The sequence below is a fragment of the Pristiophorus japonicus genome, chromosome 18, assembly GCF_044704955.1.
Source record: "Pristiophorus japonicus isolate sPriJap1 chromosome 18, sPriJap1.hap1, whole genome shotgun sequence".
Classification (NCBI taxonomy): Eukaryota; Metazoa; Chordata; class Chondrichthyes; family Pristiophoridae; genus Pristiophorus; species Pristiophorus japonicus.
The window spans coordinates 37,315,294-37,336,191 of NC_091994.1; the positions used below are offsets into that span (position 1 = coordinate 37,315,294).

The 20,898-nt window shown below is 45.0% G+C and overlaps 1 protein-coding gene across 1 annotated transcript in view; it reads left to right on the forward strand.

Annotated features, from left to right (window-relative positions):
* Positions 1-20,898, forward strand: part of grin3bb (glutamate receptor, ionotropic, N-methyl-D-aspartate 3Bb) — an 87,477-nt gene that overhangs the window by 59,988 nt on the left and 6,591 nt on the right. Inside the window, exons 4-8 of the mRNA XM_070860857.1 lie at positions 8,045-8,190; positions 10,715-10,830; positions 12,757-12,908; positions 14,118-14,282; positions 14,908-14,975. Of these exons, the coding sequence (XP_070716958.1) occupies positions 8,045-8,190; positions 10,715-10,830; positions 12,757-12,908; positions 14,118-14,282; positions 14,908-14,975 (647 nt within the window). The remainder of the gene's footprint in view (positions 1-8,044; positions 8,191-10,714; positions 10,831-12,756; positions 12,909-14,117; positions 14,283-14,907; positions 14,976-20,898) is intronic.

The window sequence follows — 20,898 nt, forward strand, 5'->3', positions numbered from 1 at the left end:
AAACTGAAGCCATCTTAGTTGGCTACTGCCAAAAATCTAATTCACTTGCTCTGAACTTCCCTTCCTCATCTGCCTACAGGGCAATAAACCAGACCATGTGCAATCACAGTGCCACCTTTGTCCCAGGGCTGAGTTTTGAACCTTATATGCTGTTGATCACTCAGACCGCTTGCTTCCACTTCCACCACTCCCTCTCCCACACCATGCTGAAACCTTTATCAACCATGTTACCTCAAGAGTCAACTTCCTGAACATAACTGTGGCTCAGTAGATAACACACGCACCTCTGAGTCAGAAGACTTGAACACATAAATCTAGGCTGACACTCCAGTGCAATACTGAGGGAGTGCTGCACGAGGGTGGCAACTTTCTGATGAGATGTTAAACCAAGGCCCTGTCTGCTTTCTCAGGTGGACGTAAAAGATCCCATGGCACTATTTCGAAGACGAGCAGGGGAGTTATCCTGGTGTCCTGGCCAATATTTATCCCTCAATCAACATAACAAAAACAGATTAGCTGGTCATTATCACATTGCTGTTTGTGAGAGCTTGCTGCGTGCAAATAGGCTGCCGCGTTTCCCACTTTGCAACAGTGGCTTTACTCCAAAAGTATTTCATTGGCTGCAAAGTGCTTTGAGATGTCCCGTGGTCGTGAAAGGCGTTATATAAATCCAAGTCTTTCTTCTTTCATAGCTCCCTGAGGTCTTCCTTACACAAACCTTAACTTGTCCAAAATTCCAGCGGCAATATTCTGCCCTTTATAAAATCCAGAGTTGTTGTTAAACTTTTACATATTCCTTATCATTTGTTTTTTTTATAAATGTTTGTGAGTTCTGTGCTAAACATGAACTTTCCCATTCCAGGCACCTAGTTTCGGCATCAAGTACTCCCAGGTCAGGTACAGCATATTTTAGTAAAGTTCATTGCATAAGAACACAAGAAATAGGAGCAGGAGGAAACCATTTGGCCTCTCGAGCCTGCTCCGCCATTCAATAAGATCATGGCTGATCTGATCTTGGGCTCAGCTCAACTTCCCTGCCCACTCCCCATAACCTTTTACTCCCTTATCGCTCAAAAATCTGTCAATCTCCACCTTAAATACATTCAATGACCCAGCCTCCACAGCTCTCTGGGGCAAAGAATTCCACAGATTTACAACCCTCAGAAGAAATTCCTCCTCATCTGAGTTCTAAATGGGCGACCCCTTATTCTGAAACAATGTCCCCTAGTTCTAGATTCCCCCACGAAGGAAAACATCCTCTCTGCATCTATCTTGTCGAGCCCCCTCAGTATCTTATATGTTTCAATAAAATCACCTCTCAATCTTCTAAACTGCAATGAGTATAGGGCCAACCTACTCAACCTTTCTTCATAAGTCAACCCCTTCATCTGAGGAATCAACCTAGTGAACCTTCTCTGAATTGCCTCCAATGCAAGTATATCCCTTTTTAAATAAGGAGACCAAAACTGTGTGCAGTACTCTAGGTATGGCCTCACCAATACCCTGGGGCTTCTCTGCTTTTATACTCCATCCCCTTTGCATTAAAGGCCAACATTCCATTTGCCTTCCTGATTATGTGCTGTACCTGCATACCAACTTTTTGTGTTTCATGCACAAGGACCTCCAGGTGCCTCTGTACTGCAGCATTTTGAAATTTCTCTCCATTTAAATAATAATTTGCTTTTTTATTTTTCCTGCCAAAATGGATAACCTCGCACTTTCCCACATTATATTCCATCTGCCAAGTGTTTGCCCACTCACTTAGCCTATCTATATCACTTTGCAGATTTTTTATGACCTCCTCACAATTTGCTTTCCCACCCATCCCAGAATCATCAGCAAATTTGGCTACATTACAGTTGGTCCCTTCATCCAAGTCATTAATATAAATTGTAAATAGTTGAGGATCCAACACCGATCCCTGCAGCACCCCACAAGTTAGTGTTTGCCAAACGGAAAATGACCCATTTAACCTGACTCTCTGTTTTCTGTTAATTAGCCAATCCGCTATCCATGCTCATATATTACCCCCAACCCCGTTAGCTTTTATCTTGTGCAGCAACCTTTTATGTGGCATCTTATCGAATGCCTTCTGTAAATCCAAATACACCACATCCACTGGTTCCCCCTTACCCACCTTGCTCATTACATCCTCAAAGAGCTCCAGCAAATTTGTCAAATATGATTTCCCTTTCATAAAACTATGCTGACTCTCCTTGACTGTATTATGCTTTTCCAAATATCCTGCTACTGCTTCCTTAATAATGGACTCCAGCATTTTCCCAATGACAGATGTTAGGCTAACTGGTCTATAATTTCCTGCTTTCTGTCTGCCACCTTTTTAAAATAGGGGCGTTACATTTCCGGTTTTGCAACCCGCTGGGATCTCTCCAGATTCCAGGGAATTTTGGTAGATTACAACCAATGCATCCACCATCTCTGCAGCCATTTCTTTTAAGACCCTAGGATGCAAGCCATCAGGTCCAGGGGACCTGTCCATCTTTAGTCCCATTATTTTACTGAGTACTTTTTCTTTTGTAAAAGTGATTGTTTTAAGTTCCTCCCTCCCTACAGCCCCTTGATTATCCACTATTGGGATGTTTTTAGTGTCTTCTACTGTGAAGACCAATACAAAATATTTGTTGAAAGTCTCTGCCATTTCCCTGTTCCCCATTATTAATTCCTCCGACTCATCCTCTAAGGGACCAATGTTTACTTTAGTTACTCTCTTCCTTTTTATATACCTGTCTCTTACTATCTGTTTTTATATTTTTTGCTAGTTTACTCTCATAATTTATCTTCCCTCTTTTTTTCTTTAATTGTCCTTTGGGAAATTTTTAAAAACCAGCAATCATCTGGCCTCCCATCTTAGCCACTTTGTATGCCATTGTTTTCAATTTGGTACCATCCTTTACTTCCTTAGTTAGCCATGGATGGTTCTCTTAAAGTCTTTCCTTTTCACTAGAATATCTTTTTGTTGGAGAGTTATGAAATACCTCCTGAAATGTCTGCCACTGTTCCTTCTGCATTACTCCATCAAGTACTCCCAGGTCAGACACAGCAAAGGTTAGATACAGAATAAAACTCCCTCTAAACTGACCTTAGCTAAATTCATCTAGCATGAAAACTTTTTTTCTTATTTTCTCTTGCCCCCTGCCCCCCTCTGCTTCTGGTGACAATGGTCCCTTGCTGGGTTACTTTTCCACAGTGCCAGGCACCCTCCGGTACTTCACCCAAGTGATCATTCATCATGCGTACTTTCCAGCAAGGGTGATGGATATGATCAGGAGCAAGAATCCTGGTTGATTTATCCCCTCTCTAACCCAAAGGTATTGAGCCTATCCCAGAGCAGTGGAGATCAGCAAACACAGCACAAACAGGGATTGAGCCCAAGGCCATCCTGGTCTGTATGCCTCAGCTACTTTGGTTGGAAGGAGATAGTCAGGATAGCGGTGTTGAGCAACTCTCAGATGAAGGAGGCACGCTCGTATTGCAGAGTGAAGGAAAGCCTGAGGTATTAATTAAGTACTTTTCCTCAGTTTTCACAGTGGAAGTGAATATGGTGATTGTGGAACTACCACAAATGGGTGTAGAGCTGTTAGTAGAGGTTACAATTCAAACAGAAACAGTACTAAAGTAGTTTATACTTTTGGTAGACAAATCACTGATTTAAATCTGAGGATACTGAAGGAATCTAGTTTAGAAATAGTTGAGTGTCATTTCCAAAATTCTATGGAAAGGAATATTGTGCGAGAGGATTACAATTGTAGCACACTCTCTTCAAAAGAGGACACTGGAACAAGCCAGAATAGTCACTTAGTCTTGCTTCAGTTGTTTGTAAACTTCTTAGATTAGAATTTCCATGGGATTCTCTCAATCTCTTACCATAACTTCGACAGAAGAATGGCGGAAACCTTGGAGAGGCTTCGGTTGATCTTCCGGCGAAGTTACAGTGGGAGATCTGGAGAAGCCCAAGGACAGTCCAAGCATTCGAGTCTACAATATGGGGGGAAACCACGAAGCACTTGCAGAAACATAAGCTAATCAGGATCAAACAGCACGGATTTCTCAAAGCTATGTGGTTCCCAATCAACTTAATAACATTCTTTGCAAAGGTAAAGTGAATGCATTGGATGTGGTTTATATGAATTGTCATATAGTATTTGATACAATGCCAGAAAATGTACTATTTCTGCATTGCATTAAGAGGAATGTGGCCACATGGTTAAAGAGATGGTTGATGGGCTGAAAGCTAAGGATTTGGAGTAAAAGGACATTTCCTGGACTGGAGAGATGTGTTGAGTATTGTTCCACTGGGGATGAGGGTGGGGGGGTGGGATGGGGGGTATGTTGAGGCAGGACTTATTTACTATTAGGAAGTAAGATATTAAATGATGGAAAGGGCAAAAGGACCATAGTGTGGAGATACACAGGCCATTACAGGTGGATTTGCAAGTGAATAAAGTCAGAAAAAGGCAAATAGAAGCCTTGGTTTTGTATTTAGAGGCATAAATTACAAAATCAAGGAAGCAATGTTGAACTTGTACAAATCCTTAATTATGCCACAATTGGAGTAATGTGAGCAGTTTAGGGCGCCCATTATAGGAAGGATATAAAAGCAATGGGAAAGGTGCAGTGTAGATGCTACAGGGATAAGGGGTTACAGTTATGAAGAGAGACTTGAGAAGTTAGGGCTTTCTTCACTAAAGCTTAGGTTGACCTCAAGATTATGAGTAATTAGGATAAGATAAATATATTAGTGATATAGATTCTTTACACTGGTCAATGAGAAGATAATTAAGAGGGCACAAATTTAAGATAATACCAAAAAGAATTGAAGGGAAGCTTTGAAAAAAAGTTCTTTACCCAGATGCTGGTAAGTCTGTGGAATTCTCTGCCACAAACCATTGTTAAAGCAGGGTCCATAAATTCTCTTAAAAAGAAATTAGGTAGTTGCTTGAAAAAGCTTAAAAGGTGTAGGGAGTGAGCAAGAGAGTGGCATTCGACTACATGGGTCATGCGGAGAAAAACTCCAGTGTAGCCTCAATGGGCTGAAAGGCCTATTTCTGTGCTGCAACACTCTGCGATTTTATGATGCAACCACTATCTCTAGTCTTGGCTCGGTTTGAATCTTAGTCCCAGAGGTGACTGTGTGAAACGACACTGCAGAAATAATGAAACATGACAGGAATACAAGTTTAATAGATATAGGATGATAAACACCTCCGTTATGTTGCATGCTAGCAGCAGATTAGATAAACCATGACAGAGGTTGACTGGAGCCTTGATACACAGCTCGATTACTAAATTAATTTGTAAATATTTATCAGAGGAAGAGATTGGAAATGCGAGAGGCAATGTGACTGAGTAGAACTGAACGGAATGTTACCCTGATGGCTCAGAGATCGAAAACACATTCTGGTGTGCAGTTGACCCTTGCAGACCAGGAAGATCCCAGGTTTGATCCCTGGGTTATGTTGATTGCAGTTGGACAGCAGTTAGCATACCTTGGGAAGGAGGGAGAGGAAAATCAGCCAATGTTCCTGCTTCCGATCATTGTTCAGTGGCCTCTGCTGGAAAATGCATGTGTGGACTTTGGGTGAGGACAGGATTGGGCTCGGCCGTGATTCCCACCCGAGTCAAATGACCATTTGGTCCTGGCAGCAGTGACACAGTACCCAGCATGCACTGCTGTGAACCTGCAAAAATAAAAATCAGCGACAAATAGCCAGAATCAAGAATATTGTTTTATTCTGCGCGGCATCACAAGCATTCAAATAGTTTAATATTCTGATAATTTCTTTCTCTTCCAGTTTGGTTAAACAGATCTAAATAGCTGCATCTATTGGAAGTGAGATTTGTTTTCCTGAATTTTAGCTTGTTTGTTATTTATTAAACATAATTTATCGATGGTGTTGCAATGCTCAACATTATTATTCAATTCACAAATATTTTCCGAGTCTGTGACTGATTCCAATTATGATTAATGCTCCCTGGCTATCTGAGAGGTTTTATTAATGTTCAGTAAGAGGCCAGCTTCTGCTGTATTTAGAATAACTTGTGTTGCGAACTGTTTCAAATAATTTGTTGCTTTCCGTCTCTGTGATTCCCTGATCACTCCGTGCTTGTCCCAACTGCATGCCTGAACTCCCTGTTCTTTTCGCCTCTCTGTGTGGGTTACCCAGTATCTATGCTCATATACTAATGTGCAACTTGGTGACTACAGCTATACAACAACTTGTATTTATACAGCATCTTTAACATAATAAAATGTCCCAAGGCACTTCGCAGGAGCGTTACCAAACAAAATGTAACACTGAGCTACATAAGGAGATAAGATGACCAAAAGCTTGGTTTTAAGGAGCGTCTTAAAGGAGGAGAACGAGGTAAAGAGGCAGAGAGGTTTATGGAGGGAGTTCCAGAGCTTAGGGCCTTGGCAGCTGAAGGCACGGCCACCAATGGTGAAGCGATTAAAATCGGGGATGCACAAAAGGCCAGAATTGGAGCACCGAGCTCTCGAAGGGTTGTAGGACTAGAGAAGAAACAGATACTGAGCAGTAATGGGAGAGATGGCCAAAGGCATGTCTGAAATTATAGTTTTGTGGAGACTGTGGAAGGCAGAGCAAGAAGTAGAGGTGTTCAGGGATGGAATTCCATGAGTAGGCCATGGTGGTTGAAGGTTTTGCCACTGATGGTGGAGTGGAAGTTGGATGGGATGCACAGGAGGCCAGAGACTGAAGACCATGGGATGGGGTGTAAGGTTGGAGAAGATTGCAGACATGGGGCTCTAAAGGCCATGGAAAGAATTGTCACTGCAGACCGGGCTTTTAAATTCAGTATGCTAGGGATCAGGCGGCCATAGAGTGGAGCTCTGTGCAAGGTTGGGGTCTTGCACAGAGCTCCACTCTATAGCTGGTAAATTGTTAATGTTTCAGAATGCAGGTAGGGATGTCCATAACCATGGCATAAGTTTATAAACTGCCTGAGGTGACCGACTGACTGCCTGGGTGCATTTAAAAGTGGCTTTGCACCAGACCTGAGTTATACTGCACCCAATGCAAAGCCAGAGGGCTGTGAAATCATTTTCGGCAGACGACCTCACCGCGAACCAAACTGTGCAAGGGAGTCGGATCATCTGCCTGATGCCAAGGGGGTTGAAATTTAATGAATAGGGAACAAAAAGGAAAACTAAAAACGGGGTAATTTTACAAATTCACATTTTGTGCCAGCAGCACAAATTTATAAATTTAGCCTTCAGATTTCTGCTGGACTTTTACTGGATAAATTTACAGCTGTGAACAATTTTGGTACACTGTGGGACATTAAATATCAATACATTCCCTCTGTCTGCTTACTGTATGACAGCTACTCATTCAGCTTGACCAATCGCCGCCTTAATTCTCCTTTACCTGGCTCAGTGTCCCTTTTCCTTACTTCTATCTGTGAAAGCACTACATACATAAATCCAAGTTGTTGCTGAACAGCAGGGGACTTCTCCCTGGTGCCCTGGCCAATATTTATCTCTCAACCAACATCACCAAATCAGATTATCAGGTCATTATCACATTACTGCTTGTGGGAGCTTGCTGTGCACAAATCGGTTGCTGAGTTTCCCTACATTGCAACAGTGACTACATTTCAAAAGTACTTCATTGGCTGTAAAGCACTTTGGGATGACCTGAGGTTGTGGAAAGTGCTCTATAAATGCAAGTTCTTCCTTAGTTTTGTGCTCCTATGGAAACCCCAGAGCTGTACAGCCTGCAATGTGAGTTGGAATACACTTGGAAGGGAGAGAGAGAGATACAGCTACACGGAGGTTAGGAATTCAGGGAGGTGTCTCGCTGTCCTGTCTTGGAAGTGCATATTAATAAAATCAGGTATGTCGTTTCTCCCTCCACCCCCCACACCCAAGTCAAGACAAGATAACATCTGATGAGTTAGCAGGGGTCAGGAGAAATGGGGAGAAAACTGGCAAAGGGAAGTATATGGAGGGTAGGTGTCACTTCTCAAAGTCTAATTCAGTTTTGTTGTATTTGTTGTTCAGCTTCACCATCCATCCCAGGGTTTCCACTTTGGGACAGTGCGAGAGAGCAGTGCTGAAGACTACATGAAGAAGAGTTTTCCTGAGATGCACGAATACACAAGAAGGTTCAATGTTCCAACAACCCTAGATGGGGTAGCACATCTGGCGTAAGCAGCCTGGCAATATGATTATGACACAACAGTGTATCAATATTGGTCTAACATTTGTATCTGTCGTCAAGTACAGGAAGTTCCCTGATTGTTCTATTTACTGAACTCATTAACAAATGCGGCAAATTGTAAATTTACAATGCTTTGATAGGAAATAATTCCCGGAGAGATGCTTTGGCTGAGCAGATAGTTTAGTTTTCACACAGCTACATTCATAGACATTGCGAGACAAGTGTCAACAGAATAGAACAATATCTACAGGCAACTCTTGATTATGTGGGTCCCTCGGGGATTGGGGTATGCCGGGTAAACGATTTCTTCGTTAGAGCGATTGACATTACAAAGTTAAAACCCGATGCCTTCCCAGGCTGAAAGGACTCCGACCGATGTCAGCGGCCTGATGCCTTCCCGGGCCGAAATATTAAATCCCGTTACAATGGTTTCTCGTTGGATCCGTGTGCGGATAATCGAGAGTTGTCTGTATAATATATTAAAGGTTCTTACATAAGCTTTGCATTCCATTGAAAACTGCTATATAAACATTTCCAGTATAAAAATGTCCAAATTTACATATTACATTTATATATTACATTTCTCTGCAACCTCAGTAGTTGGCTCTCTACTAGGATTTCCAATGTTACACCATCATTTGATGCTTCATTAGCCCAGATTTGCGATGAGATTAATGGGGAAGTAAACTGCTCACCGTTATTATGGAGTAAATCGGACAGTAACTTCTGGAGTACGCACATGCGCAATTACACGTGGAATTCCGGAAGTTGCGGTCCAAGTTACCTTGCTCCTCCACAGGCTGCCCCATAACAGTACCTCGGCGATAGACTCGGCATTGAAATCAATGTAAGGACGTGAAGTTGTGGTACTTACCCACTAGTTACCCACTAAATAAGGCAGAAAAAGTTAGAGCTAGTGCATTCAGGTGTAAGTGAATTTGTAACAGTGTGATAAGTCATAATTACTGCCAAACAACGTCTCTGGCCCTGAAAATTAAATTTTACAAGTGTGGAGTCTCATTCCTTCAGAATTTGGAGATTTTTTTTAAAAACTTAGAATATTGATTTTTTAAAACTTTTTCTGTCTGTCTCTCTTATCTCTCTCTTAATCCCATCTATCTTTCCCATCTTTATTTTGCTTTCTGTACATGATTTAAATCTAATTTATGCTTCCTGGTTTATACTTCCTGCTTTAGACTCTGCATGTCTCAGTGAAGTTCTTCAATTTGATTGGTTGATGAGCCACCCTGATGCTTGACTTGGTCACAGATGCTACAGATCCCCTGTAGAGGGCGTCGTGCTGGATCAGACGCCCGATGACAGCAAGTCTCTGCTCTAAAGCCTGTGAAAACTCTGTGGGCAGCTGTCAGTGTAGTGCATGGCGAGCGCCATTCCTTCGCCACTGACCGCAAAATCTGAGCCATTATCTTCTCAACAATCACTCAAAATGCTTTCTGAAAAAAAAATGTCTGCCATTTTTTTCACCAAAGTAACTGAATTTTCTATTGTCTAAAATAAAGTTTTAAACAAAATTTAAAAATTCCAAAATAATTTTTATATTTCACAACATGATTACATTTATCTGTTGAATTAAAGTTTTCACTTGAAGGCCTCAGCGTTCCACAAAAAACAGACCCTGGACTTGTTATTTTGGCCCAGAACTTGTGACTGTTCACTGAATCCAGATTGGGAGCATGTGCAATGTACCCAATTTCCGAAGGATGCATCTGTACCATTCAGTCAACCAAACGGTTAAATATTTATCTGCAGCTTCTATCCATTACCGCTCCGTTGTTTTTCAAAATTATTGAATTAAGTGTTTTTTTTAACAGGGAAGTGTGTGTAAGAGAGGATCTTGGTTTAATGACGTACCCAAAGGATCATCATCATCATCATAGGCGATACCTCGTATTGAGGATGACTTGCTTCCACGCCAAAAAGGGATGAGTTCACAGGTGTTTCAATGAAGGACCTGATATTCCAGGTCTCGAACTACATGTTGAAGGGTGGAAGATACCTGTACATGGATATTTTTTAACGTGTGGTGGCCGTTGCACACCAGCCACCATGGGCTTGACGGAGCTAGGTCTCGGTCCAGTGGCAAGGATTAACCAAGACGATTGAAGACCAGCTCTGCTGCACAGACCTAGTGCGCACACATATTGTAGTGTGGACTGGCCCGTGCTGTCCCAGGGCCCTCGCCTCTTCTGGGCCCGAATTCACGCCTCTCATGGAGTGACCCAAAGGATGGCACCTCTAACAATGCAGCACTCCCTCAGTACTGCACTGAAATGTTTGTCTAGATTATGTGTTCAAATCTGTAGTGGGGCTTGAACCTAGAGGCGAGAGGACTACCAACTGAGCCACGCTGACAATTGCAGAGACTTAAATGCTGCATCAGCTGAGATTCGATAACTCGATGGAGAACAGGGATGGAACCTGGTCTATACAGCTCACTATTGAAACAAGACAGAGATCTCACTTTTAATAGCTATTGTTTTCAATTTCAGGATGGATCCATCAAAACTGGATGCGTTCATCATGGACAAGGCTCTGCTGGATTACGAAGTGTCCATTGATGCAGACTGTAAGCTGATAACAGTCGGGAAGCCATTTGCAATTGAAGGTAAGAAGCTGCTGTTCTGTGATGTGTATAAGGCAGTCAATATCTCAGTAACTAGATACAAAGGTGGGTGGGAAAACAAGTTCTGAGGAGGATACAAAAAGTCTGCAAAGGGATATAGACAGGCTAAGTGAGTGGGCAAACATTTGGCAGATGGAGTATAATGTGGGGAAGTGTGACGTTATCCATTTTGACAGGAAAAATAAAAAAGCAAATTTAAATGGAAACTACAAAATGCTGCAGTGCAGAGGGACCTGGGGGTTCTTGTACATGAAACAAAAAAAGTTAGTATGCAGGTACAGCAAGTAATCAGGAAGGCAAATAGAATGTTGGCCTTTATTGCAAGGGGATGGAGTATAAAAGCAGGGAAGTCCTGCTGTAACTGTACAGGGTGTTGGTGAGGCCACACCTAGAGTACTGCATACAGTTTTGGTCTCCTTATTTAAGGAAGGATATACTTGCATTGGAGGCGGTTCAGAGAAGGTTCACTAGGTTGATTCCGGAGATGAAGGGGTTGACATGAAGAAAGGGTGAGCAGGTTGGGCCTATACTCATTGGAGTTTAGAAGAATGAGAGGTGATCTTATTGAAACATATAAGATAAGAGGGGGCTCGACAAGGTGGATGTAGAGAGGATATTTTCACTCATAGGGGAAGCTAAAACTAGGGGGCATAGTCTCAGAATAAGGGGCCGACCATGTAAAACTGAGATGAGGAGTAATTTCTTCTCTGAGAATCATAAATCTGTGGAATTCTCTGCCCCTTGGAGCTGTGGAGGCGGGTCATTGAATATATTTAAGATGGAGATAGACAGGTTTTTGAGCGATAAGGGAGTGAAGGGTTATGGGGAGCAGGCAGGGAAGTGGAGCTGAGCCCAAGATCAGATCAGCCTTGATATTAAATGGCGGAACAGGCTCTAGGGGCCTAATGGCCCACTCCTGCTCCACGTTCTTATAACTCAGAAACATTGAATGGTGCACTTTTTCACGCACTGGATTCTTATAGCATTCGAGTCAGACACAAGAGTCTTTTTAATCAAAATATTATTTACATTCTTTCTAGGAGCTTCCTAGTTTTCAGCTAGGCACTAAACAGTACAAATCACTCCAAAACAGATTAGACATCCTCCTTCTGTCTTTAGAGACTCAGTATCCCTCTCTTTCCTCCTTTAAGACTCTGCTTAAAACCCACCTCTTTGACCAAGCTTTTGGTCACCTGCCCTTATTTCTACTTATGCGGCTCGGTGTCAAATTTTTATTGCATAATACTCCTGTGAAGCGCCCTGGGTGTTTCACTGTGTTAAAGGCACTATATAAATACAAGTTGTTGTTGTTATACTGTATTACAGATACACAACATAATACCTAATCTTACATATTATACAACTCTACAGTCAATCACTTAACCAATAAATATCCCAGTGTCAGCATGACTCCGTTAGTAACACTCGGTCCTCTGAGTCGAGCGTTCAAGCCACATTCCAGAATTCCCACACATAATCAATGCTAACACTTCAACATGGCACTGAAGGAGTGCGGAATGTCAGCGATACCATCTCTCGGATGAGACTTAAACCGAAGTCATGCCTGCCTGTTCAGGTGGGCATTAAGGATCACATGGCACTATTTGAAGAAGAGCAGCGAATTCTCCAGCTGTCCTGGCCAACATCCCTCCCTCAACATCCAGTGTTGGCTAATTAACCAGTTAAACAGATTGACTGGTTCTTTATCTCATGTTTGAAAAGCCACAGATTAAAACCCTGTGCTATGGCAACCTGGTTTGTGCCAGCTACCGATTTCATAAATTGGTATAGTTTGAAATTTGGGATAGGGATTCAGGTTCCTGAGAAACCTCTGCTTGTTCGAATATCTTTTTCAGGACACACTGCTGTTGGTGGAGATTTATATTTAAAAGGCTTTTGTCTCCACAGGGTATGGAATCGGTCTGCCCCAGAACTTGGGACTAAATTCTAACATTTCCGAATTAATTAGTCGCTACAAATCTGACGGATTCATGGATATGCTGCACGACAAGTGGTACAAGGTGGTCCCATGTGGAAAACGGACCTTTGAAGTGACAGAGGTGAGAAACCCAAGGGCCTTTTGTTTCCCGTCTTCCCTCATTTGATTTGGCTCAAAATTATTCACAAGGTTGGATCTTATTGTTAATGTATTTATAGAAGACTGTTCACCACTAAGTACCATCAGATTCAACATTCGCCACATTGTAGTATACAATTTGTTTCTACATGATTCCATGTTTCCACCTTCACTACTCAATCCGAAGACCATTCCACGTGTTGATCACTCTGCGGTGTGGGAGATCTCACTGACATCAGTCCTACAATTGACTGTGACTAGTTTGAGTCTGTATCCCCTCATCCTACTGTCACAGTTTAGTTTGAAGTAATTTTCTGAATCTACCTTTTTTGTATCTTTTTTGTGTCTTGTAAGGTCACCTCTCGGTCACCTCTTTAGCTGTAATGTGTCAACTGCTGATTTGCAGTTTAATCAGCGGATTTAAATTCCCCATGTGGGGGATTGGCTCCGTCAGTTACTGTGACTCCCGGAGTACAGAAGTTATGAATCTACCGATGAACATTCCCTTGCGGCTTTTGTGTAGTGCACCTCAGGAAAGTTAAGAGTCTATTCCACTGTCTAATACACTGCACCACCCGGCCCCCTCCCCAGCTCACTTAGAAATTTACAGCGCAGAAGGAGGCCATTTCGGCCCATCGTGTCCGCGCCAGCCGACAAAGAGCCACGCAGCTCTCGGTCAGCAGCCCTGAAGATTACATATAAACCTATGAACAATGGCGGAATGGTAAAGAGCACCCAGCCCCACCAGTCCGCCCCACACAACTGCAACATCCCTTGCACCAAAACATTCGACACTCCACCCCAACCGGAGCCATATTGATCTCCTGGAGAGGCAAAAACCAGATTAAAAACCCAGGCCAATTGGGGGAAAAGAATGGGGGAAAATTCCTCTCCGACCCATCCAGGTGATTCAAACTAGTCCAGGAGATCACCCTGGCCATATTCGATTCCCTGCAGCACTTACCATTATATCTGCGCCAGCCTAAACAAGAGGTTATCTTCCGAGATGTAGCCCTTACAGCTAAAGGGGATCAAGGGGTATGGAGAGAAAGGTAGGACTGGTGTACTAATGTTGCATGATCAGCCATGATCATACTGAATGGTGGTGCAGGCTCGAAGGGCCGAATGGCCTACACCTGCACCTATTTTCTATGTTTCTATGAGACTAAAATCTGAAATATGTGTTTTGCAGACGTTACAAATGGGCATCAGACATTTCTCGGGGCTGTTTGTTTTACTGTGCCTGGGCTTCGCTGGATCTTTACTGACGACTGTTGGGGAGCACATCGTCTACAGGCTGATCCTGCCGAGGATTAGGAAGCGGAAAAGATTTAAGTACTGGCTCCACACAAGCCAGGTAGGACTTTCAGACAGACACCTCCAGCCCAAGGGGAGGAAAGTAACAAATAAATAAGGAAAGAGTCAGTGAAGTCGGGCAATGTTGGAGCGCGAGCAGATGGCATGCACTCAATTCATCCCCACATCATTGAGTGGGCAACAGTCACTCGAGGTGGAATGAGACACAAGTGGAAGCTTGGGAGCAGTTTGCCCAGTTACCCTCATCTCATTATGTAACCGAGCCCTACAGACTATGAATCTCCCAGGTCCTTGAGGATCCACAGCCTAATGCTGAGCTCACTGATCCCAGGTAGGGTCATAGTATTAATCCCAGCATCCTTGGATGGGGGAGGGTTGGGGAAGGGTATGTCAGTCAGAGCCCTGCTCCCAATCACTGTCTGCCAGGAAGTGCATCTATGGGTGAGGCTGGGATCAGGCTCTGCTGTAATCTTGGCATGGGCATCTTGAACAGAGGGGGGAGCAACATTTGAAAAGGGGAAAAAAGGATTTTTTTTCGGCTGCTCACTTTTCTTACTTAGTTTGTAATCTATTTGTTGTTCCTTTGTGAGTGAAAATAACTCTACAAGTACAGTAAATGCTAATAACTGACACAATAGGAGATCACCATCTTTTCCTGTTTGTAGAAAATCCATCGTGTTTTAAATATGAGCTTCGAAGAACAGAAAATTCAAAAAGTGAAGACTGATAAAAGGTAGGGTTTCCATATTAATATATGAACTATTAGATAGAGCTCAGCACATCGGTTCCAACGCCAGCATTGTTGCTGCTCCAAGATTAATATGAAATACAAAACTAATATGGGTAACAAATTGAAATCTTCACCTGGCAAATTATTTTATATTTCTTAGATATTGTTCAAGCATAAAAGCTCCCAGATTCAGGAATCTCGGTTATGTGGAAAAACTCAGATTTGTTTTTATTGGGGAAAAGACTGAAGGTCCGGGTCTTTAAAATGTGGAGAGGTGGAGCTAATGTCGATGTCAGCAACTGTTGGATTTGCACAGTGAGCACAGAACTAGGAACATAGGAACAAAAGGAGGCCATTCAGCCCCTCGAGTCTGTTCTGCCATTCAGTGAGATCTTGGCCGATCTGTATCCTAACTCCAACCACCTGCTTTGGCTTCATGGGCTAGAACCTCCACTTTTGTGCTTATCGCCTAAAAATGGCCGTTATTTTTGGCATGGCCAGTAAAAAAGGGTTTTCAGATCGCCGGCTTCTCGCCCATTCTCAAAACACCTAGTTTACATTTTTGAAAATGGGTGTCACCGCGAGCGATATCAAATGGGCGGTAGTGTTACATTTCTTTGACCTTCTGCCGTAAAGTGTGGCCGTCCTTAGCAATGGCATGGCAGTGCTCGATTCCCGCGATTCCGGAGGTCAAGGGTCACCATGACATGCGCAGAAGAGAAGCCAGAGAGAGGGGGAGCTCAGAGACTGAAGGCATGGCTGGGTGTGGTGTGGCTGCTTTGGGAGGAAGGAGGATGACTTTAGAGCTTCACAGCAAGTAGGCAAACAAAAATTAGCTGTTAACAGCCACATATTTGACCGAATTTGCCATATAATGGAGGGAGAGGATGAGGCATCACAGCATGCTGTGGAGACTGACGCTGGAGAGAGCAATGAGGTGGGAGAGGAGCACATTGGAGGGCGCAAAAGAGCCAGGAGGTTCCTAGACGAGGCAAATGCCTCCCTCCTGCAGGAGGTCAAGTCAAGCTGGGATGATTTGACATGGGGAGGGTGTGGGAAGCCCACCCCAAAGGCCTACCAGAGGAATTGGGCCGAGATAGCAGAGGTGGTCTCGTCGGCAACCAACGAGGTGCGTGAGAGCAACCAATGCCGCAAACGATGGAACGACCTTGTGGGATCCGCAAGAGTAAGTATTACATTGATTTACATACACTTATGTATTTATATAATTTGATTTGTAACAGTCACTCATGACTATCAGCAGATGTGAGGTCTTGCACTTTTACCAGGAGTGTTTTACTCAAAGCTTACGGTCACGGTGTACATCTTTAGGTAAAGAATGATAATAATCATGATTACATCTGCCGGTTATGTGTTGTTTTAGTCTCTGTGACAGTACCTAGCAATGATATCATGCAATGATCTCATGCCATGTCGTCCTGTCACCTTTTACAGAAGAAGCTATTGACGATGAGGTCCATGCAGAGGCGAACAGGTGGGGGGCCACCAGTCCCCAGCGACATCACTGACATGGAGGAGCGAGTGCTAGCATTCATGGGGAAGCACCCATGGACGCATCTGCAGACCCTGAAGTGATGCCACGTGAGTAAAGCTTACACCATTGCGTGATGTAAAGTCAATAGATACCACACCAACTCGTATCCGACCAATCATATACGCTAGATGATTTCTAAAAGTGTCATAGAAATAATGCTGGCCTAATGAAAATCATTGCAATCCACAATGTGTTGATGGTCATCAAATGTGATGTTTGCGATGATTTTGAGAGTGGTGATGCTTTTGTCGTGCATATGCTGTGTGTATATACTGGACCTTGTCACCCTAGCACCCCCCTCTCCTCTAATAACCTAATTTGTGTCTTGCAGCTCAGCCAGCATCGCGGCCCCAGGCAAGGCCACAGGCCAGAAGGTGGGGGCGCGGGGCAGGAGTCGGCAGACGATCCTACTACATCTGGTGCTGGGGAGCTCCAGTTGTCGCCCGTCAATCCGTTGGGTCTGTTCTCGATGGATGAGAGCGTGGACTTTGAAGAACCTGCATCGCCACGCTCCAGAACCCATTCCACCCCAAGGCCATCTATTGGTCCTCCGGTCATTCCCGCTTCCACTCTGGAGTTGCCGGCCCCAAGCACCTCTCCAGGGCACCCCATTTGTCCTCAGGACGGCGCTGACCCCACGGAGGCCTCGTGGACGTGGCAAGTCTGTTCCACGAACGCGACATGACAGCGGAGAGATGGTTCAGTTGTCCAGGAGGACTGTAGACATTGGTGACCAGCTCATCGAAGCTTTGGGGGGCATATCCCGACACCTGGCCACCATGTCCGAGTACATTCCGCGCATGGCGGAGTCCCTGGATGTGATAGCCAGGAACACTACTGCCACAGCCTTCCCAGTGGTCCCCGAGCGCAGCATTCCATTCCTAGTTTCGGCACCACCACTGCGAACGACAGATGCAAGCAAAGACCAAGATCCTATTTCTGCATCAGAGACTGCTGCCTCCTCGGCACCCCCCGCTCCCATACCCGTCCAACCAATGGATCTGCCTTCATTCCCCCCCCCAATGAGGCACCGCCTGAAGAGCTCCTCGGCCAGGCGCCGTGGAATGAGGAGGGGAAGGGATAGAGGTGGGGAGAAGAAACAGAGGGGGAAAGGAAAGCGAGGTGCATGTGCACGGGTGTTGGCTGTGTTATATCTCCATCTGGGTGTATGCAATTTGTTGCAATGTATGGGGGCTGGGGACCACGCTCCTGCTTTGTCTTTGTATTCTGCGTTGCTGGACATGTTGACCATGTGATTTATGTCAATGGTGGAAAAAGTGGGATATGGGCGGGGGTTGGGTATTATTGGCTGTGAACTTATGATTTCAGACCAATGTTGGTATTAAACTTTTGTTATTGAACATAACCTTGTTGCGCATTGGCTCAGATAGCTGGACTGTTACACACTGGTGATTCCTTACCGTGAAAGGGTTAAATACAACTTAACATCAATCAACGTAAACTTTAACTGGCACCAAGGTGATGGGCACCATTGATGTCTGAGCTGCACACACACAGCAGTGTGTCAGCGTTGTCACTCACATCAGCACTCTTTCAGGAAAATCTTTCCGATATCAGCTCCTCACATAAGAGTGGGACTTAACACATGCCAGCCACACCGCTGGCGTCTGACCTGGTCAGTTCCACTTTTTGTGGGCGGTTTTTTGAGCGGGCGATATTCTGGGCGATATGTGTGCGAGGTGTTGAAATTGACGGTGGGCGAACTCCATTGCCGCTAGTTTGGGTAAATATGCTTTATGACAAAAAACACTCACCGGGCGTTATTATTGAATCTCGCCGTTAAGTCCGTGAGGAAAATAATGCTGGGCGATAATATGGGTGTTGAAATTGCCCATTCTGCTGATTCCGTCCAAAAAAAGTGGGCGGGCGGTAATATTTTTTCTCGGCATTAAGCACATGGGGAAAATAACGCACAGCGAAAAGTCTCCTTAAAAAAAAAAAGCCCGTCAGTTTCCATTTTGTGCCAAAATGGGCGATATCTGGGCGTTATATGTCATTTCAGCGGTTAAGTGGACGTTAATCAGGCAAATAAACTGGAGGTTCTTGTGGTGTCTCTGCACCGTACTACAAAATCACACGAGGCATATACTGCAGACACAGTCACTACGTGACCTTAACCTTTATTCCCAGGACCACGGAGTGCTGACCCTGGGTGGGACCTCCCCTTTTATACCTGGAAACCCAGGTGAGGAGTGTCTCCCACAAGTTCACCCCCTGTGGTCAGGGTGTGCATTTCTAGAGTATAAGTGTACAGTGTACAGGAGTTGCATGAAGGTTACAGTTATATGAAGGTTACCGTTGCATGATGGTTGCATACATGACATCACCTCCCCCCCCCACGTCTTTTTGGGTCAAAGGTTAAGTCTTTCAGGTGGTCGACGCTCTCTCGTGGAGCGCCGCAGTTGGAGCTCTGGTGGCTGAGCCTTGTCATGCGTCTCTGTCACCTGAGGTGATTCTGGCCTGTCCGGGCTGGCCGCAGGGACTGTGCATGCTGTGGACTGTCCTCGTTGCTCGTCCACTGGCAGTGGTGTGGGTGACATCTCATGCTCTTCTTCAGGTTCCTCCGTGTCTATGCTGAACCTTTTCTTTACTTGGTCCACGTGTTTGCGGCATATCTGCCCATTGTTTAGTCTGACTACTATGACCCTATTCCCTTCTTTGCCAATTACTGTGCCCTCAAGCCACTTGGGTCCCAAAGCATGGTTAAGAACAAATACTGGGTCATCCATTTCTATACACCTCCCTCTTGAGTTTCGATCATGGAACTCAGTTTGGGACTGGCGCTTGCCTTCAACAATGTCTGCCAGGGCTGGGTGAATGAGGGACAGCCACATTTTAAGCGTGCATTTCATGAGGAGTTCTGCTGGTGGGACTCCCGTGAGCGAGTGCGGGCGGGACCTGTAGGCCAGCAGGAGGCACGATAGGTGGTACTGAAGGGAGGGACCTTGGATGCGTAGCATGCCCTGTTTTATGACTTGGACCGCACGTTCCGCCTGGCCATTGGAAGCCAGCTTGAACGGCGCTGTCCGGATGTGTTTGATACCATTGCCCGACATAAACTCCTGGAATTCATGGCTGGTGAAACACAGGATGTCCGGCAAGCCGTGGGTCACGAAAACCATACGCAGACTCTCCACGGTGATGGATGTCGTGCACGAGTTTAATATGATGCACTCGATCCATTTCGAGTATGCATCGACAACTATCAGGAACATTTTCCCCATGAACTGGCCCGCATAGTCTACGTGAATACGTGACCATGGCCTGGTGGGCCACGATCATGGGCTGAGTGGGGCCTACCTGGGGGCATTGCACAGCTGGGCACACGTCGTGCACCTGCGAACCCAGTGTTCCAAGTCTGAGTCAATCCCCGGCCACCATACATGTGACCGGGCAATGGCCTTCATTAGCACGATGCCAGGGAGCTCACTGTGGAGTTCCCTGATGAATGCTTCCCTTCCTTTCTGGGGCATGACCACCCGGCTGCACCATAGCAGGCAGCCGGCTTGGATGGAGAGCTCATCCATCCGTCTCTGAAACGGTCTGACCTCTTCGGGGCACGCCCCGTGTGCGGGCGCCCAATCCCCAGTCAGGACACATTTCTTTATCATGGATAGGAGAGAGTTTTTTTTACAGGGGTCATACAAAGTCAACAGTTTGTTAGAACACAGCAGGTTCCTCGCCTTATTGAAAACCTGTTCTTGACAGTCCCCCCAAAGCCATTCACAACCTTTACGCAGGAGCGTGTGTAATGGCTCCAACAATGTGCTTAAGTTCGGCAGAAAGTTCCCGAAATAGTTCAAAAGTCCCAGGAATGATCGCAACTCCGACGTGTTGCCGGGCCTGGGCGCCCGGTAGCTCGCTTCTGTTTTTGATTCTGTAGGCCGGATCCCGTCTGCGGCAACCCTCCTGCCCAAAATCTCGATCTCTGGGACCAAAAACACACACTTGGCCTTTTTCAGACTGAAGCCTACCCGGTCCAGTCGGCGTAGCACCTCCTCCAGGTTGTGGAGGTGTTCCTCGGTGTCACGACCCATTATAAGGATGTCGTCTCGGAATACGATTGTTCCAGGGATGGATTTGAGCAAGCTTTCCATGTTTCTCTGAAAGATAGCTGCCGCCGAATGAATGCCAAATGGACACCTGTTGTGGACAAATAATCCCTTGTGCGTCGTGATGGTGGTCAGAAGCTTGGATTCTTCAGCCAGTTCCTGAGTCATGTAGGCCGAAGTGAAGTCCAACTTAGTGAACAGCTTGCCACCTGCCAGCATGGCAAAAAGGTCCTCCGCTCTCGGGAGCGGGTATTGGTCTTGCAGCGGGTATTGGTCTTGTGGCTTTGTAGTCGCCACA